The 23,696-nt window shown below is 39.2% G+C and overlaps 1 protein-coding gene across 50 annotated transcripts in view; it reads right to left on the bottom strand.

The window, feature by feature from the left end:
* Window positions 1-23,696, bottom strand: part of RIMS1 (regulating synaptic membrane exocytosis 1) — a 241,366-nt gene that overhangs the window by 56,870 nt on the left and 160,800 nt on the right. For 12 of the 50 annotated variants that reach the window (XM_080997933.1, XM_080997934.1, XM_080997936.1 and 9 more), the window contains one exon: window positions 7,233-7,345. In XM_080997933.1, the coding sequence (XP_080854059.1) occupies window positions 7,233-7,345 (113 nt within the window). Of the gene's footprint in view, window positions 1-2,338; window positions 2,369-7,232; window positions 7,346-8,914; window positions 9,098-15,527; window positions 15,600-17,779; window positions 17,858-19,911; window positions 19,996-23,696 lie in introns of all 50 variants that reach the window. The other 38 variants (XM_080997931.1, XM_080997935.1, XM_080997932.1 and 35 more) reach the window with 10 other exon arrangements.

Raw genomic sequence — 23,696 nt, 5'->3', positions numbered from 1 at the left:
CTTGTGATTAAAAACAATAAAAGGAAATATTTACAGGGAAAATTCAGAGTTCTTTCTGAGGATTTCTAAGGCTGCTGAAGCAAATGGGAAAACTTTTCATAGTTGTAGTACCATTTCAGGCTTCAGCTCTCTCTGTGTGTACATGCGCTCTGCACATGCAAAACTGAGTTTAATGGGAATTACTCCCAGGCAAGTTCTGAACAGCAGCCATAGACTTTCCTTTAAGTTGCTCTACCCGTTACTTCTTTCTGGAATGTTAATTTCCTGTGGTGGACCCCCCCCCCAAAACAAAACGAAGTATTCAAAAAGGCAGTTAATGTGTCACCGGCAGCATAAACTTGCCCTCAGTTTGGGATTTTTAGTTTTTGCTGCATAAACGAGTCATGACACAAGATAAAACAGTTGGTTTATGGCCTTTATCAAGATTCTTCTTGGGTGACAGATTTGTCTCAACACAATAAGTAAGTTCAATGGTAGATATGCCAGGTTGTTGGTGTTTTAGTGCACAGAGGTGCTGGTGAGGCCATATTGTGACAAAACACAATGAAGCATTTGAAATGGAGATGCAGATGTTGATAATCATGACAGATTTTTTCCTTTTTTTAAAAAAAGCAGTGAAGTTGAGAAAAGATTTAGAATCAAGTATACAAGGAAATATTAAAGGAACAAGTTACTGTTCGTTCTACAGCAATTAAGATTGTGTGTTGATCGACAACAACATGTCTTAATTGCCACAGACAATTACAGAACAAGGGCAATTGCATGGAAGTAGTTTTTGGTTATACATTAGCGAAAACTAAGATCAAACCCACAAAAAAAAAGTGTAGAGCATTCTTGAGCAGGCCCCCTGCTTACAAAAGTAAAGTTGTGCTGATCAGCTGCTGTCTGTTTATCTTTACCCATTTAGATCTCAGTGGCCAACCCCCCACCACAACTGCCTGAACAAAGGAGAGGCAGGCACAGTTTCCAGGCAGCTTGATGGGAACCAATGGCACAGCAGTGCTTACTTATGCACTCATTGTGTTTGGTCCCAGCTCCTGATAGTGAGGAGAACAATTGGGGCCCTGCTGAGGCCACTTGCTGTCTGCCTGTACTCCACATGGCCTACTGCTAGAGGGTTCAAATAAGGTGCCTCTATTGCTGAAGTAACGTCCCCAGCACCCTTTTAAACTTGTTGGCTCCTGCTTCTCTTCTTTAGGGAAGTTTTTAATGTGCGACATTTTAATGTATTTTAAACCTTTGTTGGAAGCTGCCCAGAGTGGTTGGGAAAACCCAGCCAGATGGGTGGGGTACAAATAAATTATTATTATTATTATTATTATTATTATTATTATTATTATTATTATGACAGTCCTGGTATCATAAAGCTGTTGACCAACATTGCACCAGGACACTTCCTAAGAATGCGTTCCAGTTCTCTTCCACTGAAGCACTCCAGTGGTAGGTCAGCATAAGAGATAGTAGTGTAGTGTGTTGATCAACTAATGGCAGAAACGCTTTGCCCATTATAAAGGTCCAGGTACCTAGACTGCCCCCTTCTTCACACTGCTGGACTTCATAAACAGCTTGGCCAGCATCAGATGTAGATATCCCCAGTGTCTCCTTCCAGCTGGATTTATGTTACACTTCCTGATTCTTGCAGTTACCTGTTTGTGATGGTGAGTATTTGCTAATGGATTATGTTCTCCCTGACTGCTACTGTGATGTTCCCTTCCGGAGACTTCCTTTGGCTTTACTTCTTACTGCTTTGGCACCTCATTTGCCCCCCATTATGTCCAAACCAGGGAACTCAGACTAGGAAAATAAGTCAGGATCACACTGAAGTAGAGATGAGGGAAGGAATGCTAAAATCCAGCATTCATTTCCAGTTTACAAAGCCATGGTATATGAAACATGGAACAATTGTCAAAACTAGGCTCAAGTGTCTTTTTAAAGTGGCCCATATTGATCCCCATGATTAAACAGAGCTTTCAGAAGATCTACAAAAGGTAAGGGTTTTGTTTTGTGGATGCTCCAGTCCTTTATACTGGGTCCAGAACTGCTGGGCATATTCTCATTATCTGTGAGATAGAAGTAAACATTCCCAGACGATGACAACCAAGTTTGCACCTGGTCAGAGGTTGAGATAATATTTCATTAAAATAGATTTGAGGTTAGTAAAACTATTTTACGACTCTAATGGACTGGATGACGTTTAGATACTTGAGAAGTAACCTTTTCCACAGATTTACATTCTTAACTGAATGTAACCTACAAAAAATGGATTGACATGAAATTAGTGCAGAAGAAAGGTAAAAATAACATGACGAGTGTTAGTAAAATTGACATGAATATTTACCTTTTGATGATGAGCTATAATTCTCTTGTTCTTCAATGAATAAAATGCACGGAATGATGGGAACAAAAGAAAGAAATCAGCAAATTTAAAGTTAGACAAAAAAAGGTGTTATACATGAGAATGACAAACACTATAGGCTCTGTTGCAGCATGCATAAAATTAATGTGGGGAACTTGGATGACAAGACCATGACAAATTATAAAGTCTGAGGCCAATAGAGAGCTAAGTATGGTCAAGTCAATTGGAATAAATTGCCTTAAGCCCACTTAACAATATGTTGGGTTGTGGCCTGTTCTTTTTTTAATATAAACTTTAATATTAGAAAAATAAAAAGCTACATCTCTGTTGTACACAATGAGCACTTAAGAAAACAAGCAGTAGGAAAAGGGTTACTCATGTGAGGAGACATCTCTTCAACTGTTAGTTTTTCACATCTTTCATTAAAAAAGATTCACACTAAAAAAATAATAATTGTGCTGGGTGGAGCCTAAAACGTACATTGGAGAAAGTATTTTCTTTTTATCCATTCCCGATTAGAGTACTTACATACTGCACTTAATCTGACCGGTATTAAAAAATACACGATTGTACCAGAAAGCACTCTCCAGCTCAGTCCAACAACAACTAAAGCAAAGCTTGAATTGCAAACAACGGAAGAGCAGGATCACACACACAAAGAGTGAAGCACCTATGGGAGTATGTTAACAAAAGATTGAATGAATGAATAGCTACTGCATGACTTTTCAATGAGCAATTGTCATATCATTTTCACAACGGTGACCATTAAAAGTAGCTTGCTTTATTAAATATTACTGAACACCTACTTTTCCTTTGAAAATACCCACTTTTATAAAATGCAGTGGCTGTAGGGTACCACCCCCCTCCCCTCTTCTTTCCTGGATGTCCCATGTAATCCAACAATAAGCACTGGCAACCTTAAAATAATTCAAGAGGTGTTTTAAACAATGTAATAGGAAATAAAGAAATGAATAGGAAGTCTTTCAATAAACGGAGGTTTACTATCTGAAACTAAACTGCAGAATGCTCAGATCAAATGGCTCATGAAACAGTGCAAAATACTGCAGAATTGAACATCGCCTTACTTCCAGGTGGAGTTGTGATTTGTGTGATTTATTGTCACTGAACCAGGTTCAAATATTTTTTTAAGTGCAAATGACCAGAGCAGCATTTTCCGTTCACCTAGCAATCTATAACCACTGGTGTTTGTGAAAGCAAATCCATCGAGCATCTCTTCTAGAAATCTCTATTCACCTGAAGTCTGTTGGATAGCATGCTTTGTTGAATCAAACAAGAGCAGAACAAAGGAAAGTCTGAAAACTGAAATATTCTCATAAGCATGGTGTTCATATATAATGACCTTGCACTTGGATATGTAGGGAACCATGCGCACAGGAAGTGGTCAAGTGACCTCAGTGAACTGCAATGCTAGTTCAAACATAGCTCAATTGCTGGCAAATGTTTTTCCCTAAGTATCACTGGCACATTATTATTATTATTATTAGTAGTAGTAGTAGTAGTAGTAGTGCAACAAGCACAGCTATAGGCATTAAATATAAAGCTTCATACTAAGAACAAGGAGCCATTTTTTACTCTGTTTTTAAACCGTTATAGCATGTTGTTGTAAAGGTGGCATGGCTGTGCTGAAAACTCAAGAGGTTTATAATTTTTTAGTTAAAAACTGTTGTAGCAAGCTAGGTAAAGACCTTCATGATACAGCTTTATTTTTTATATACACAATATTGTTGTAGAGGATAGTAGGGTGTTTGAAAGACAGTGGTAATGCACCTATTTGATTTTCAACCTTAAAATAATTCTGCCTGGCTAATTCCAGCAAAAGCAATGCAATTTAAATCCATAGAAATGTGTTAAGGACTAAAGGCACTCCTATTATTATAGATGGTAGTAATCTAGTCCCAGTGCATCAGTGGGCTCAGGCCAAGTAGACAGACAGACAGACAGACACACACACACACACACACACACACACACAATCTGTTGCTTTGTTTTAGAACTCTGAACTCTATCTATATTCTGACATTTGAAAGCACATTTTATCTGCCATCTTTCCCCCACCTCCCTCTTTCAGACGTGTCCTTTCACATCCTCTCTTTTGGCCACTCACTTGCACTAATATACTCATTTCTCAAAAGACTGTTAGAGATACCGTAATATGCTACAAACTGGCAAGCAGGCACAAATGTTATACGGAACAATTATACTTTTGTTTTGTTTTGTTTACTACCGGTAAATAAAATTAAGATACAGTCATCATTTCACTGGCAGCATTCCTTTTCCATGAAAACGATTAAGAGAGCCAATTCTAGAATACTGACACTTGCTACAGTTTTTAGCTGAGTATTTTGTCTTTGCTTGTCTTTTTTATCCTGTATCTTAGGCACATGGAAAACTTTATGCAATAGAAGCATTTCACCAGAGTTTGTTCATTTTCAATTATACTGTAAGACTGATGTATCATTCTGTAATCACCTAAAGATATATTTCTCAACGAGCCCTTGCATATTAGGCTAATTTGGTTAGGAAATGAAGTTGCCATGGGGTTAAGGCCTAATTAATTCAATTAAAACTTCTCCTTGACTTCAGCATGCATCAGCCCTCATAATGCTAAATATACACCTTAGGCTTTCCTGAAACCCCTAGAGTCATTTCCGATATTTCTCGATGGGTTATATCCAACAAGCCATATCGAGAGTAAACCCATTGAAATCTTTTTACTTAAACTGGCACTTGTTCATTAATTTCAATGGCTCTGCTCTGAGTGTGACTTAAGTGGAGACACCCATTTATCTATACTTCCACTATGCATGTGTATCTTTATTTCTAACAGATAAGATCAGAAGCTGGCCAGATGTTTGATGTCCATTTCCCATTAAGGTGATTGTGTAGACATTATCCTTTATCCACAGGAAATAAAATCTGGACTTCCTGTATTTTTACATTGAGATCAGTTCTTCTTTGGGATCTCATCACTGCTGCCAAGTCAGAGAATTGCTCTGCAGAGGGATTTAACGTTTGGACAAAACTCCTCCTATGCCAGTTTTTACATTTCCAGTTGAGTTAATGACAGATTGAAAAGAACAACAAATGGCAGGATTTGGCTGAACATATGAAACACTTAAAAAAAAAAAAAAGGCTGTTCAAGGTAACAATGAAAATAGCAAGACTTTCATACTTTAACAATTTATTCTATCCCTGCAGAAATAACCCTCAGTGTTTTCCTAGTCAAAACCCTGTATGCCTAGTGGGCAAAGAGGGCAAATTGGAAATGCACAAGACAGATGCACAGACCCACCCTTGGTTATGGCCAGCTGTGAAGGAACTTCCAAAGGAATGGCACCTTTTATCAAAACAAGTGTGTCCCTTTAACAGCAACAGATTAAAAGTTCCAGCCAGAAAATCTTCACCCAGAGTCATCATGTTAATTTTTTTAACAACATAAAGCATATACAAGAAGTGATATAAAGTACAAGTGTAAGAGCACCTATTTAAGGAAACGCCCACGGCATTGCTTTTTGTTTTGTTTTCGACATTGCTGTAGCCATTCTAGTTTTCCACTCTTGTGGTTTGAAACGGAGACCGGTTGATCAGATTACAAAATCCTATAAGCATCATTTGAACTGAAATAGTATAGTACATTTTCCAGTAATAAGAAATTCTTTACACTCAGGGGGAAAACACACAAACATTATACCTCATCTGTTTTCTTATTACGTGCCAACAAAGAAATAATATGCAAATATCCACAAAACTCTCTCCTCTTTGTACAACCGTCCTATAATTGACAGTTTGAGATCATGCAACCTGTTGAACTGCAATGTAGTTTTGTAGCAAGTTGTTGAACCAATGAGACCTTAATTCATGGTGACATGATATAGAACAGCAGATACATTACACATCAAAACCACGTGCAAAAAGGAGCAAATATCCAAGTGAAAATGAATGTATGGAATGGGAAACCACTTTGACATACTCTCTACTCTTCAATGATGGCTGTCATTCATTAGGAAACTCACATCTATATGATGCATGTATTGGCAAAGAATGAACATTTGAACCATCTCATTCTCAATACATATTCATATCTACAAGGATGCATGACATCAATTTGCTATAGAGAAAGAAAACCTTCAATGTTTTGCCCTTTCAGTTCTGAACTGCACCATGTAATTAAAATACGAAAACGCTAAACAAGTTTCACATGATCTCTAATGTAAACCTAGATATCTGTGATTTCAGAAATGTAAGCAGGTGATTCCATCCCCACCACAGCCCAGTAATCCAGTAATTAAACTGTTGTAAATATGATGAAGAAACAAAGCTATTAGTACAAGCTAGATAGCAGATGCTGCAATATCTCTCAGCCATCTGTCTCAGATTTTCTCTAAATGTGTTGCTGATGGCTTCATTTGTGTTTTCCTAAGTAGGACATTAATTTCCCCCAACTTTTGCTTTTAACTTTTGACATGCTCAGAAAGGGATATTGTTTGCATTGTTCACATTTCTGTCAGCAAATTGCAATAAATTAGCATTAGGAAGACAGCAAAATTAATGAAACATGAATAAACAGAGTGGGTTATTCTCCGCCACCTTAATCTGCCCCCTTGCCAAGAACCCAGCTTTAAAAGTACATACATCGCTAGAAAACATGAAACAGACTTTTTGAAACAATGCAATAATCAATTGCACACCCCTAGTTTGCAATCCACTTTTATAAGAATGTACTTGTTAATCAGCAGAAAGCAATAAAGCATTGAAGACTCTATTCACAAAAAGAAAAAGCAAGATGGTTTTGCAGCACAGGAAGAGGAAGGAAAACAAACCCAAGATTTTAAACTGTAAGCTTGTTATTTGATACCTTGCTCTATACTGCCGCTTCTGATAGGAACTTGTGGAAGCTGTCTCCCCCTACGGCTGCTGAAGGGTGTGTCTGCTGGAGACGACTGCATGGGACTTCCTGGTTGGTGCATTCTGCAGGCAAAATTAAGATTAAATGGGATGGTGTAACAAACATCTGAACCAAAGAGATATTACAAGCACCAAGGCTAAATACTTTTGTTAAAAATGATGGAGAGGAAGTACCTTACTTTGCATTGATGCCATAAGCTATTAGTATCTGTTCAATTCAGAAAACATTCATTTTTAGCCTGCTTAAGTGTGTGTAAAACTCAAAAGGCCTTTTCAATTAGCTCACTTTGATGTGGCAGACTAGAAGAAAGTTACTTAGCTACAGAGGCAATTAATCACCAATCTGGAACTGGTGAAATCACCAACCCCATTTTGAATTTGGATTCAAATACTGTAGGCTACTCCATTTGGAAAGCTATGGATAACAATGGTTGAGGGAAAAATCATGAGTACACACACACACACACACACACACACACACACACACAGGTTAGCTATATATATTTTACATCTACATGCTTTCCATAGTTTTCATTCTTTAAAGCACAACTACTGAATAATACAATTGACAGTGTACATCTGGTAGTAAAGATGTCGTAAAGTACTTCCAAAAGAATTTAATCTTCTATCCAGCCTGCATTCTTTTTCCAGATACATTACCAGTATAAAGCTACGTACTAAAGCAATTTCACAGAAGTAGAGGATTATTATACAGGAAAGGGGACAGTTGCAAATCAAGAGTCAGAGTATGTTCACACATCATCAGCTATGCAATCCCTATGAATATGAGTTTAGGATTTTCTTTTTGTTTTGTATGTATCTTCTCTCTCATTTCTCTGTATCCTCATTTGACACTGTGGCTAGCTGATCAAATTGGTATTGTTCTTCCTGGTGCAGTGCTTCCAGGAAACTTTACAAATACCATGAAGGGCTTGAAGGATAACAGATTATATCACTGGATGAGAAATGATTTAAGATAAATTTATGAAGCATCACTGAAGCTGGAACAAGTCAACAATAACTATTATTTGCTTCTCGTAAGCTTGGGGTGGGGAATTTTCCATTCACTGTTTTCTCTATACAATACTTTCATCATACCAGTTCTAAATTCAGGACCCAATCTGTTCATAATCACTTCTCTGGGTTTGCTGGGACTTATTTCCTGTCTATTTAGCCTCTCTATACAATGTACAGTGTGCACAATACCCATATGATAATAACAAAGCCCAATTTCCCTCTCCATACCTAGTATGAAGAAAATGTGTGATGTGAGAACACACCCTTTGTTATATGAATAGGCTTTTGCATTATGTAGCACATTTCTGAAAAATGAAAAATATTCTGAAAGCTTTCGTATGGATGCATAACACAACAAAACAATGGGAAGACAAAACAGAGGCTGATTTTTACCATTGTGATAAAGCTTGTTGGTATGACTGTAAACAATCCAGATAGGGGAGATAGGACTTGAGCGGAGAATATGAGAAAAGTGTAGATATTATGGCGGGGGAAACAGATTGCACTGGAGTGCCAGAATGAGTGGATGCACTGCATGTACTCCAGAAAGTACACCACCACAGTTACATCTGGGAGGCAGGAAACAAAATGCTGTGCTGTACATTTAATAGCAACCTTGTCAGAAGTGGAGAAGGTGGTGCAGACCCTCCAGGAACTAGGTGATGTACAGAACATAAGGGTCTGATACTAGAATGCTCACTCGACCTTGAGCGAGTGTGATGCTTTCCCCTAGTAATGACTGGCTGATCACTGATTCTTGGGGGTGGCAGTCCCCTTCTAGAACATGGCAGTAGAACCCTAAAACATTAGGGCCAAAAAAATTGGATTCAGTCATTAGCTGCATATAAGGTTAACACACACAGAGAGACACACCAAATCACCACCAGTATCTGTAGCTGCAAATCCATGATTTTCAGTAACATTCATTATTCGTTATCTTCATAAATCTGGTTAGTAAATGATCAAACAGCAAGTTTATCCCTCACTACACAGTAATACACAGTCTGGAGCTACGAATCTGAAAAAATGATGAGATAGTTACTTGCAGTTCTAAGACCAAACTTCTTCCCAGTTTTTTTAAAAAATCTATTTCACATCTCAAAAAGTGTATAATCTGAAATATTGACAGACCTATCCATTTTACAATATTGGCCTCTAGTGGATGCTGGTCTCTACTGGACTCTACTGGGGGTTGCCATGACTTATTTTCTCTGAATGAGGTCTTCTGTTGCTTGGATCTCTGAAAAATACAGAAGTTCCAGAACTGCAGCTCTTCCCACCACAGTGGTGCCGTGATGAGGAAACAGCTCCTGCAAAATGTCACCATGCTTTTCCAACTGACATCCCAATCCAGAATGTGGCTATCTACTGCCAAAATATAGAGTGGGAACAGGCAGCCACTTGCTGTATGCTGAAGAACAGCCTTCACCAAAGGTGTCATGGGCTTTGAAGACACCCAAACTCAGGATGCAAGGGAGAAACATGCTAAGAAGGAGAAATGTGCATGCTTGGGAAATCCACACGGTAATCAACTCCTGCCTGGAAACCAATGTCCCCACTGTGGAAGGACGTGTGGTTCCAGAATTGGCCTCCACAGTCAGTTACGGACTCACTCATTGTTAAAACCATGTTTATAGAAGACCATCTTACTCGGCTACGAGTGATCACTGAAGAAGAAGAAGAAGAAGAAGAAGAAGAAGAAGAAGAAGAAGAAGAAGAAGAAGGTTGCCACTTAAAAGCTCCCCATGCATTTACACTTAGTGCTTTTTTTCCTAGAAAAATAGGTGCCGGTACTCACCATTAAGTAGTTACAGTAAGTGTCACACTTTTTAACAACAAAAAAGAGGTGCCATTACTGCATACCCTTGAGTAACCCCTGAAAAAAAGCACTGCTCTTACTCATTTGCAGAGATAGCAACACCATGGACCAAGAGAGTTACCATGCTTCTACAACCGTGGAGAAGCAAAACATATGGTAACATTTCATGGCATGGTTAGAGCATACAGGTGAATCTGTTTGGGTCTCTCCCCCACCCTCCTTTTTCTTTCTTTATTATGTTCAGTCTTCATGTAATTAGAAGTAAGCTGTGGCATAGTTATTAAGTGTCAACTGTGTGGGAAGTAGCTGTCTATTTTCACCCATAGCCATATCCTTATTGTGTGAGAGACCAAGCATCCAATGCTCAAAGAATTCTAACATTTGGGAGATGACTTTCCCCCCATTACAACGTAACAGTGATGGGAGAAACTCTCCCAATGGAATGTATAGCACTATACCTTATTATTTTACTAGGTTACTTGTTAGCCAGCTCTGTGAAATAGCTTTATTACAGCAAAGCCACCCAGTTGCATGATTCTGGCAATAAGCCTACAAAAGAGTACATGAAAGCAGTGAGACCTATGTGGGGAGGTTCAAGTCTTCTGTCTAAACCCAATGGGGTGCTTTGTAAGGCCAGCGGTAAAATATATAATACGAGTAACAAACATTACAGATTTCATGATGTTCCCTGCACTAATGCTTTACTTCCAGCAGGTGGCTCATATATTCTAGGCAAAATTATAGCCAATGCTAAGTGATGGTTAGGCTAAATTGCCAATTGCTTGGCAATCGGTTGATTGGGGGCGGGCGGGTTCTATGATTGCTGTTCATGAGGGTAAGAGTCAGAGTTTGTTGTATTTATATCTGCCCTGACAGCACTTTTCATGAAGCACAGTACATTCACACATACAGAGATGGCTCTCATAAAAAACCCCTCCCCATATGGCCAGTTTATGCTGTGGGTATTTGTAAAACTTGCAATTCCTTATCCAAGATGAAGGCTCGTGACCTACAGTGACTTGAAAAGCCTGAAGCGTCAAACACTCTCTGACAGGGCGGGAAGAAAGGACATTTGTTGACAACCCTGCTGAACTTTTTAGATTCAAGCCTTAAATGTTTGGGAATTTTAGAACTGGCATTTATGTAACAGGAAGTGAAACAACGTATTTATATTGACAAGATACGACACTCCTGTTGTTGCCATTTACAGATTTTATTACCGGAAATCTTAAAAGGTTTTAATAAGGCAAATAAATAAATAAGCAAGCAAGCAAGCAAGCAAGCAAGCAAAGTGTTCTTATAGCACCGTCTTGCAAATACACTTTAAAAATAAACAAGAGCTGAATGCACCTGAGATTTTGGAAATCAATAGGTTTTTCTGTGAATAACTCCCTGTCGTAAATTGTGTTGTAAATGTGAATATAAATAAATAAAAAAGACTAACTGGTAGGTCACTTGGAGAAGTCCAAGGTGGGAAGATAAGCTGATACTAAGAATATAAAAAGAGCCTGCTGGGTCAGGCCAATGGCCCATCAAGGCCCGCATCCTGTTCTCACAGTGGCCAACCTTACTGACCCTACCAGATGTAACTGGAGCACTTTGATGCATGTGGGGTGGAGGAACCCCTCCCACCAAACCTTATCACGTATGGTCATATAAATGCTTCAAAACAATCCCTCTTTAACCTCCACAGGCAAACCTGAGTTGGCTCAGGTTAGTCCCAGCTTAATTGGCCTCAAGCCTATACAGTGGTACCTCGGGTTACAAACACTTCGGGTTACAGACTCCACTAACCCGGAAGTAGTACCTCAGGTTAAAAACTTTACCTCAGGATGAGATGTGATTTACAAGAACCCCTCCTCATTAGTACCGTCAGTTGAACTGACCCAAGCAGGATGATTAAGGTCTGTGTGGAAATAAACTTTAACCAAAAGTAGACCGAGAAGCAATAAGAGCTTTTGGGAATGGCGCAACAATTAATTCAGAGTCGCCATCTTGCCAAAGGATTTACAGCCGGGAGGAAGAACGGATTTGTTTTCAGACTGCATTCCTAGTGAACCTCCTCAGAGGTTTTGAGAAAGGAGGCAGATTGGTGAAGATTAATGACGCTAAGACTGTTTTGATGTATGGAAGTGATGTTATATGGAAAACGTCTGTATATGGCTACTGGATAAAAAAAATAATATCCACGCAGGATTACAAACTGTTCTAACCAGCTTGCGGAGACTATCAGAGGTCACAAAGACAAAGAGAAAGGAAAAATATATGAAAATAACAACAAGAGATGTGGAAAAATAGTAAGAAAGGACTGGATAGTACTGTGAACATCATAAGGTTAGATTTGTGGACATTAAAACAGCAGTAAGAAGCAAGAGGTTGATTGGATCCCTTCGGAACTTGAAATATGGGTACCCCCAACAAAAAATTAAAATTCGGCTGTGTAATTTGGAATTTATGTAATTTGGTTTGATTTGATGTGATTGGTCGGTTAATAAAAAAATATTCTTAAAAAAAAAAGAGAACAGAAACTGTGCACCGGCAGCATGGCGGCAGCAGGAGGCCCCATTAGCTAAAGTGGTACCTCAGATTAAGAACGGTTTCGGGTTAAGAACAGACCTCCGGAACAAATTAAGTTCATAACCAGAGGTACCACTGTAGTCAGAAACTGTACTGTGAAGGGCATCACCAATGAATGCAAATAATACAGGAACCTATTTATTTATTTATTTATTTATTTATTTATTTATTTATTTTACCATACCGCTTTGTATTTTTAAGAAAAATCTCAAAGCAGTTTACTGCATATTAAACTAAACCTGACATGTTTAAACCTCCTTAATCTAGCAATTTAAATTGAATTATTACTGCAAATGGACCTCACTCAGATCTTCTGCCTGCTATACTCATTTCTCATTGCTGACATGAGGAGAGAAAGAGGCAAGAACAAAAGAGGAAAGGAAAGGAGGAAGAGATAGAAAAGGGCATATGAGAATAAGCTTGACAGGCAAGAGTCTAAGAGGACAGCCATCTTTCATCTTCCCTTACACAGCAAGTGAGCAGAACAGAAATCTCCCTAAGGCCGCTTGGGAAAGGTGCAATACTTTGTGAGTGCTGGATGATCGCTGGTTCAAGAAAAGCCCTGCCCCTTTGTCTCCACTGTTTGATTTCCACCTGCACAAGCAACGACAACCAATGTCGTTTGCCAGCTGGGACCTGTTCCCTGCCTCTGGGCTAAAAACATTCATTCTGAAAAAGTACTTCCAAGAGTGAGTGTCTGGAGTAAGGTAGGGTTGCCATATGTCCAGATTTTCCTGGAGATGTCCTCTTTTTCAGGGTTAAAATTTCTGTCGGGGAGGATTTTTAAAATTTGGCAAAATGTCCGGGTTTGGGACTGAAGCAGCTAGTTGCTGAGTGCCCTCCCTCATTTACATATGCACTTGTCCCCATGCATTATTCACAATCATAATTACTGAGCCCCATGTGCAAGGTGTGCAGCCGCCAGAGCACGCCGGGCACCCAGCACAGCCCCCCGCATCCCCCGCCACTACTTGGGCTGCTTGCTCAGGCGCTTGGTGAGCTGGTCACCAGGGAGGGGGAGTTGTTGGCACTGCTCTAATTTACTGGTGCCAAAATCAGGAGGAAGGGGTGGTTTGCTAGACGCCACCAACTTGACTTTTCCCGTGCCACCAAGTCCTCTTCCTCCTCCCCCAACCTACCTAATAGCCCCTCCCCCCTCCAGTGCTCCACCTCTCACCAATGTCTCTGCAAAAATTAGGCACCAGAAGATGCCTCAGTTAGCAGCATTTCGGTGATAGCAAGCCAAGCCCCAGCATCTCAGATCAGACGAGGAGAGTAGAAATGATCCCTTTGGGGAGGGAGGAGGCAGAAACTCAGTTCGTTGTGAAGAAAAGTTAAGCCACTCAGCCCAAGTTTCTTCTGGCTTTCCTCTCTTACACACACATCTTCCCGAGCTTCCCTCCCTTCCCAAAAAGCCCTTTCTGGCCCTGTTGTGTGTGCTCGGCCACTTGAATTATAGCTGGACTTCAGATGCATTGACAGTAATGTTTAGCTTTTAAAAAGAGTAACAACAGAAACAACTACAGTAGATCTCCTCTTAATGTACTAGTCAATCAAGTCTTTGAACAAATCCATACCCCGAATGATATACTCTCAATTAATTCCTATCTGAATGAACTTCACACTTCAGAAAGTAAAGCTCTGGCCTGTGATGCAAGAACTCTGACATGTGTATGGAGTCAGAATGCCTTCCCCATGCATTGTAACTGCAATGCATTGCTTTTAAAAAATCGCTTTTAAAAAATTGGCTGGCACCTTCAACTGAATTGAGCATGGATCCATATATATATATATATAGAAGAGTTTTTATATGTTCTTTTAAACAAAGGGCAAGGAAGAAACAGAAGCCATGCAGCAGTACAGTTAGTGGACAATGAAACAGAAATTTAAATTTTTTTTAAAGGAACATTTATTAACATTTGTACTTCGTGTTATGTCAATAGCTCATATATTTACTGGCCTGCTAAGCACACAGGGTATGAAAGGAGCATATACAAACCCTGTTGCAAAAATTATTTTGCACATTATATTTCATTGTGGCTACTTTGCAGAAGCAGAAAGTACATGTGTCCACATGTCAAGGAATATCCAATTTTTGCTGTTTGCCCTCACCATATGCTAAACTGTTATGGAGGGTTCTCCAACCATAGGGAGAAGGTTTGGGTGGTTGGGGTAGGGGTGGGATAGTCACTAAGACACACAAGGGATCTAAGAAAAGTGTTGTACACTCGCATAAAACAACACATTGGATGCAATACACTATTATAATTTGATGCTCCTTGTTAAGCTTCCTACTGTTTCCTTCACCCATTTTTCTCATCTATTTATTGCTACTTTCTGAAAGTAGTATATAAAATGTTATAGGTGCAAAATATCTGGGTGATGGGGAGGGTTTTTATTTTGACTTCTCACCCTCTGCATCAAGAGTGAAGGTTCTCCAGGGACTAAGGCTCAGAAGCTCAGAGCCTCATTGGCTGGCCATACAATGATAGTATAGAATCACAGTGTAGAATCACAGGTTGAAAGGTACCTGGAGGATCAATTTAGTCCAATCGCCTGCAATGCAGGAATATCCAGCTGTCCCTTATGGGTATTGAACCTGCAACCCTGGCATTCTCAGCATCATGCTCTAGCAAACTGAGCTACCTGCTGCCATAGAGATGTCCTTTGCCAGTTGTCCTTCAGGATCTAGCCCTCTAGTACAAATACTGGAAACAACCCAATAGGTTTTTCAACTTATCTGCAGCAGAATATTTACTTGTGGTTTTTTGTCAGATTCTCAGCATACGAAGTCACGGCATGTGAACAATTCCAGTAGCCCATCAGTCCTACCTTTCTGTTTCAGACGCAGAGCCTTTCCTAGTCTGTTTTTGGGTGCTATATCTTTCCACCTTTCTGGGATGCCTGTGAAATGAGATGTCAGAAATATATATATATATGAAAAAAGGAAGGAAAGCATGTGATCCAGGAAATATATCACAGAAATTCAAGCAGATGGAAGGTTTTATGAATGGCTAGTAAATATGGAATTTGAATAAGAGAACTGCCAGCAACAACACTCAACAAATGTATGACTATGAAGGCTTCACCAAGGACAGAAACAACAAGATTTAACCTATTTGATATCACTATTTGCAGCACTTTCACACCCACTTGCTCCTGAATGCTGTGAAATTTTAGAATTCACCCCAAAGTAATGTTAAATGTGGTAGGAAATGACATTATCTCTAGGTTAAAATGTGACAGGCTGCTTTTGCATCACACTTTCAAGTAACACAGATGGCAAACAATGCAGTCGATTAAATACTCCATGACAATAAAACTCTATTTTAATTAATCTGAGCTTAAGAATGTGAAAAATCTCCCCTGTTTTAAATAACGTGATAAGATAAAGGCATCAGACTATAAATTCATTGATATTTCAATTGCTAAACCAATATAAAATTAATGAGTGTTTGAATCAAGCTTTTTTTAGTTTTTTCTCTAGGTTGGCCATTATGGTGTTCTAGATTCATATGTTCTAGAATACTCTTACCACAACATACAAATTAACTAGCTGTCAGATTGTAGCTCAATGGTATGGTGCAATGCTTTGCAAGCAAAAGGTCACAGATTCAATACCTAGCATCCTCAGGTAGGACTGGGAAAGTCCCCTAACTGAAATCCTGGAGCACCTCTGCCAATCAGTGTTGACAATGCTGAGCTAGATGGACCAATAGTCCATGTCGGTATAAACCAATTGTTCTCTGTTGCTTTTCTCATCTGAGATACCTTTTGTGTTTTCATAGTCACACAACCATCTGCCAAGAAGCTATTTTCAGTGTACCAAGCTTTAGGACCACAAATTAATCAATTCAATAATGTTTTACCACAGCATTTTAAAAGGCTTCTTGGTATTCTTGTCCAGGCATGGGATCAGAAACAATGTCTCAGTTTCATGGGCATTATCAAGACAAGCCCAAAGTCATGAATTCTAAAAGCACCTAATGGCTTAGGAAAAGAGGAGGTATTGAAGAGCTCTTGGTAAATCTCTCTGTGAAAGTTTTGAAAAATTGACATGAATGAATTCTGGCTTGTAGAATTCAAGGCCTGATTTATGCCAAGGGGACAATTGGCAAAACATTCCCGTCTCCTTTATTCTCAAACCAGAGCAATCAAGTCTGCCATCAGTATGACATGGAAAAGAAGAAAAAACGCAGGGTTTGGAAGTTTGGAACACTTTTAAACAATGATTTGGGCCAAAGACACAGGCCCTGCTTATTTTATGTCTAACTAATTCAGACTGACTATGAAAATCAAAATAGAGGCCTAAGCTATGGTAACATCTTTACTGAGCAAACACTGACTTTAACCCATTGTGCCTCAAGAGACTTAAAAAGACCAAACTCTTTAATAACTAGTCCTGTCATGCCTTAGGTTGGTGCCTCAGACTCGCTATAGTCCAAGATCTTGCATTTCCTGGGGTTCAGCTTTGGAGTAGCTACATGCTTGTTAGGTTGCCTTATCCCTTAGGATGATATCCATCATATAACGTGCCGGCTTCCCATCATATAACGTGCTTGACTAGTTAGTGATGGTTCCTTGTCCTCCATCTCAGGTCCATTTTGTTGTACATTGTCCTAGCCTAGTTCCCTCGTATTGGGTCTGAAATGACTCCTGGAACCTTTTGTTTATTGAACTTTGTTCTACACCCCAATTACTTTACATTCATGGAGACTTCTTCAAAAGGTCTGATGATGTCTGTCACTTACACTGCCCTCTACGTATTTTCCCATCTCCCAGAAATAGGTTCTTTTGGCAGTGTTTACATGACTTCGTGTGCCACATACAGTTTTTAAGACTGCAGTTCATATATAATGACTTTTCACATCATATATATATATATATATATATATATTCCTGCTTCCTTGAACTAAATCTATTATTATACACTAACCCCCACCCCCCACAATTTAATATTATTCAAGGGAATGAGAAATAATGCCAAATAAGACTGGTGTGACACAGAGCTACGAAGGTATGGCTTATCAAACACTACTTGGTATTTTATGCACAGCGAGTTTCAAGACAACTTAGCAAGATACCTCTGTGTTTCTTCCGGATTAGCACTTAGGAGGTTTAAGCTGTCTTGTTTTGGAATGCAAGACTCCAGCGCTGTTGTTCTTCACAAGATTTGGAAACATGGAAGTGAAAGTTGAACAGAATGGACAGAAACAGATAGAAACAGAGAGATGGTCACATGCAGTGAAGATGGAGACATGCATCAAGATATTTCTATGAACCAAGAACATTCCTGTTGTAGTACATCCAAGCAACATTTCTGATCTCTCCTTTTCAGTGTTTCAGAAATAGGAGTGTTGTTGTTGTTGTTTTTAAAAATGTGACATTGCAACAATTGTAACAGAAAACATTAATAAAGGATAAAGACAGAAATAACAAACAATATTTCATCTGCAGTGAATAAAGTAAAGTTTGGCTTTACTATTTTCATTACTCCTGCTGATAACACAACCAAATTTGTCCCCTTGAGGTGAATGTTTGCAAGGTTAGTGTTTGGATTTGTAGAAATAAATATTGGTCAAAATTACCTAAGAATGCCATATATAGATATTATTGATTCTTGTTTTCAGTAACTGCAGTACTTCGAGAGAGAAAGAATTCCAGTTATCTACTGCAGATCCTGTGCTTTTAGCTTAAGAACCAATTTATTATACTGGGTATATAGCAAAATTATTCTGATGCCAGCTTTATTAACTATTTCCCTGTCTGTTAAAGAAAACAGCCTTAGGCAACTGTAAATCAGTGGATCACAATTTTAAAAACGTGAATCTCTAGCTTTTGCCTCCATTTTGCCTCCACATACATATTTATCATTTCTTTGATAAAATTATTTCATGTGCAGTTACCAGTACTAATAATTTTTGGATTAAAATGAATGGGAATGCTGTCAAGATATGGCACACAGCATGGAGGAGGAGTGTGTAGAAAACCTAGCTATTTTAAATTATGGTTCAGTAACTTAATACATGCACATATACAGAGGACCTGTTACAAGCAATGAAAGAGAAAATGCTTATAATCTAAGAACAACATGACACTAACATTCAAATAAGAAAACCATAACAAAAACAACCACCACCACCAAATATATATCACATTTGGCCAATCAGCATATAAAGAGAAATCCACAAGCACTGAAATTGTTTGATGATTGCTATCTTGTAGAGAAAGCCTGCCCTTGGGATTTTTAGTTACGAGATGATTAAATACACCAATTGCACAAAGTAAGTTATACTGTCGTGAACTGAACCGCCTGTGCCTTTTCAAAAGCTGCCCATAGGCCACAGTTTAACGGGCTGTTAAGCAGACAAGATCACTGATTTAAATGAGCCGAAGGTTGCCTAACCGTATCGGATTGTGGCCTTGAGGCACTCTGAACCCCTCTCACTGCCTGCTGAATTCAATACATGGCAGTGCAATCCTGTGGAAGTTTGCTCAGTTGGCAAGTCCCATTGTTGTTCAGTGGGGCTTACTCCCTAGTAAGCTGTGTTAAGGACTGCAGCTCAAGAGGGTTATAAAGCACCAATTTAAAATTCAAAATATGGCTGCCCACTTGCTGTTGAGAGATGAGAGACACTGTGTGGAAGGTTCTCTGCTATTGAGACTACCAGGGGCTAAAGAGAAAGAAGTGATGATTTGTTACACAGCATGAAAACCTAAACAACTCATCTCAACTCCAGTATCTACTGGGGTACTGTAAGATTTATTGCTGCTTATTATCACCAGAACAATTCTGGTTCCTTCCCTCATATATGTACTTCACCTTCTTGCTGGAAACCCTGTATCTGGGATTCCAAAATAGGCTGGCTTGAAACAGAAGGCTTCATGGTTTTGGATCTCTGTGTCCTGATGACACAGAGGAGGGGCACCTGTATGAATCATGGATATCCTCTTCCAATCCCCGACTCCATAGGCAGCCCACCACACTGGGCAAGGCTAATTTGTCAACTAGGCAGCACATTTTTCAGCATTTGACTGCAAGGACATCAGAGGTGCTTTGTAATAACGTGAGTAGAATTCAGGTATGAAATGCTTTCTAGTGTCCTATCCTAGATTCCTGGAAAATGTAATTTTTTTAAAAAAAAATATATGCCTTTAGAAACTTCTTGGCAAGATTCATCAAGTCACTTTTCACTTAAGAGGGGCTGGCTAGTACCTGTCATCCTCCGGAGATGCATGTTGGATTTGAATCCGGGGACTAGTGGGTCGGCTCCTATCTAGTGAGGGGGACCATCTACCTCTGTTTGTTCATCCAACAAAATAGGGAGAAAACAGAACATTTAGTGTATAATATTTTTTTTAAAAAGCTTTTTTGTGGCAAGGAAACTGAAAAGTACCCCAAAAAGTCAGCGTTTACTTTTTATTTATTTCGAGTAAGAAAAAGCGCCATCGTTATTTAGCTTGAATTTAGAGCCCCATTTCAGACACATTTGCATAGCTGTACTATTGTGCTTTACACAGTACTGCAGTACTATGACTTTTTTTTAAAAAAAATCAGTAAAATAATGATATCATAGAGGTAACTGATGGCAGGAATTGTATCTTATGTATTTCATATATCAGTGCCTTTTAAGACCCAGTATGCATTCTTAATGAAGTTTTAACTGGTACCAGATTAAATGCGAAATAAGGGTTTTTTGTTTATTCAATCAAATGAAAAATATTGAATGACCTCTGAGCATGGATGGAATTTAAGCACCATGTTACACTGCTAGATACAAAATATGTCTTTGAAATTGTCTATTTCCACCACAGCCCATGGTGTACAAAAATATGCGTTCCTCTAGACCAGGGGAACCTCTGTGGTGCACTCCAGTTGCTGTTAGACTCCAACTCCCATCATCCCTGAGCACTGGCCATGCTGGCTGGGGTTGATGGGAGTTGTAGTCCAACACCTAAAAGGCACCACATTGGGTATCCATGATCTAGAAAGTCTCATCTACTGTGACTGGCAGCAGAGTCAGTCCCAGCACAACACCCCCCTTTCCCCCCTCCATAGATATATCTATATTACCATGCTCTGTAATCCTTGTGTTGTTTTAGCCACAGAACCTGCTTTCCTACTTCTGGCATCTATAATTACAGGTTTATTTTTCTTAGTTTATTACTTTTCACAAAAAAGAAAACAAGGGATCTAGGCTTCAATCCTATACACACTTACCAGGGAGTAAGTCCCACTCAATTCAGTGGAGCTTAATTTTTTTGTTTGTTTGTAGGCATGCATAGGATTGCCTTTTAAAAGAAGCTGATATACATAAATTACATTAATCAGAGTGTCTCTGGAACTGGCAATAGGGAACTGGGAACTCTCTCCACCTTATCGATAAGTACAGTTGTTCTAAGAATTAAAAAGGCTGATGTAGCAACTGCACAAACTGATACAGCAATGTACTGAGTGCCTCCTCCACACACATAGGTTGCCTGGAGAAAGCATGGTGTTGGGTGCAGAAACTGAATTCTTCCCACTGTGGAGATGGCTGAACTTCTGCTCCTCTCCTCTAGTTCCTATGATAATCAGGTTCATGGTGGGCCAGCATTTGTGGGTTGGTAGTGGTGCTCCAATGGCCAGCTTACGTTCATGCAGAATGAATCACATCACCCGTGCACCATACGTAAGAAGCTGCCATGGGCTGGGGATAACAACAAAGCCCAAATGTCAGGAACTTGGTGGTTGTGTGAGTCACCCATCTATCCCAATCCAGTACTTCATTTTGCACATATTGCCGGTCAGTGTCATGCAAAGCAACCAGCAGTCTGGGTGGACTGGACCCTGAATCATTTCCCAAAGCATGCAGCATTTTCAACAGATTCCTGGCAAATATTGCAAACTTCCATATTGGTCCCCAGCTATGACTTAATCTTTCTCCCAGGACAATAGCTTTCACTTATTCATTCAGTTTTTTTCATTGTATGCAATTCAGTGAAATGTTCATGAACGAATGCCATGTACTCTTTCAACAACTCTGTGTTGCGGGCTTTGCTGAGACAGCAGCTTGTTCCAAGGCCTCTCAGCAAGGACATATTTAGGGACTCCAATCCAAAACACATTTACTAGGGAGCAAGCCCCACTGAGCACTGTGGGATTTGCTTCTAAGTAAACATGCTCATAATAGCACTGTGCACGTCCTTCATTCAAGCCCAATGCTCTGCTCCCTACCTCATTATTCCTGCTTATTTATTTATTTATATTTGTTATTATTATTATATTTCTTCATATAGACGTATTGATAAATACACAGGAGTGTGTTTATGAAGTGTATTAGAAATTTCATGAAAGCTAATTTTCCATTTAGAAGAGGATGCGTAGAGAGACGCTAGCAATCCTGATTTTCAACGAGATATAGAATCATTATTAAAAAGGCAAAATGCATGTTCTGTTAGCAGTGTAACATTTAAAGCACCAGTTTCAGTTGTACTTTTTGAGGTCCTTTTCTGTTCATTAAACATTGGGAGCAAGTAAACTACAAGGACTTCAGGGGGATTTAGCATTGCAGATTAGTACAGTCTTTTAGGTATTTAGATGTTTAGAAGGCTGTTAGTACGCAGCAGCTTTCCCCCCTCTATGCCAAGTGCTAAAGGAAAAAATATAAAGGTACCAGTGCACTCAAAGCCCTTAATATGCTGATATTCTATAGTAACATTTAAAATAATAGAAATAGAAATGTAATCAACTGCAAACATGCATTACGAAATTTGGAAAAAAATTTCACACAATGTGTTTTAATGATGTGAAACGTACTGTACACACTAATGTGGAATAGCATGCAGCAATAGTTTTTGAGAGTTGAAAAGAATGGTCAAAACATAAGAAATCATAGCAGAGTGTGCAACTAGTAGATGCACCTGCTATACTCTAAGGAAACTGCATCCAATACATTCACAGAGTATCCAACATACCATGCAGTATTGTCAGAATTGGAAACTAAGTTCTGGTTTTGTTGAAGAGCTCTAAAAAGTTTGAGCAGGAAGCAACTTCCAGTAACTCCCATTAATATTATTTATATGCCTAGGTTTCCCCAGCCACTCTGGGCGGCTTCCAACAAATTAAAACATCAACCACAGTAAAACAAAATTAGATGGCAAAGACATCTAATTTGCACTGAACACTGAGGATCAGGGAGGAAAGCTTTTGGCTTCCTTATAAACTCAAAAGATAATAGGTGTTATTTGACCAAGTTTTACACAGTGTAAACCCATTGAAATTAAGAGACATAATATAGTCGATGGCTCTACTGTAAGTAAAACTTAGCTAAACACCACTCCAAGAAAATAGAGACTGGGGGGAGGCACACCAAAGCATGCTTTTGCACAAAGCATAGTTCACTTGGGATGCGGGGATTTCCTGACGATTGGTCAGACATGTATTGGGGATGACACAGCTCATGCCCCACTCTTAAAGCTTGGTTTCCCTGTGGTTTCCCACAATCCTGTAAGTCTTAACAATGTTTACTTAGCTCTGTCTGAACTGTGATTAGTATCCAGCACTAGAACAAAAATCTAGATAACATTTTGAGGGGCAGCTAATAATGATAAGGCAAACATTACAAATCAACAGAGTACTCTTAAAATCAATCCAGCATTCTCCAATAATCCTTGCTCTTGCTGACCCCATTTCAAATGTGGCTCGCCCACCACTGGTTCAGGATGTGGTGGCTTTCCTTCTGGCAGGGTGGGAAGAAGCTGAGAGTAAGTACATCTTCAGCATCTGTCTTGGCTTCCTATATTGTTTTTGGAAACACATTCATCTTGCTCCCCATATAACCATCGTGCTGCAAATCTTCATGTCCAAGTTTTACTATCACATGGAATGAATACAACACCATCTGGATTTCCATGCCTACTCCTACAACAACAGCAATACATCCATTTGCTCTTTCTTTGTAGTAAAGACGTCAATTCAGTATGTTCAGCCAAGTGCTGACTGCCATCTGCATTGACCCA

The sequence above is a fragment of the Podarcis pityusensis genome (assembly GCF_964106645.2).
Source record: "Podarcis pityusensis genome assembly, chromosome: 3".
Classification (NCBI taxonomy): Eukaryota; Metazoa; Chordata; class Lepidosauria; order Squamata; family Lacertidae; genus Podarcis; species Podarcis pityusensis.
This window is presented reverse-complemented; position numbering and strand designations above follow the sequence as displayed.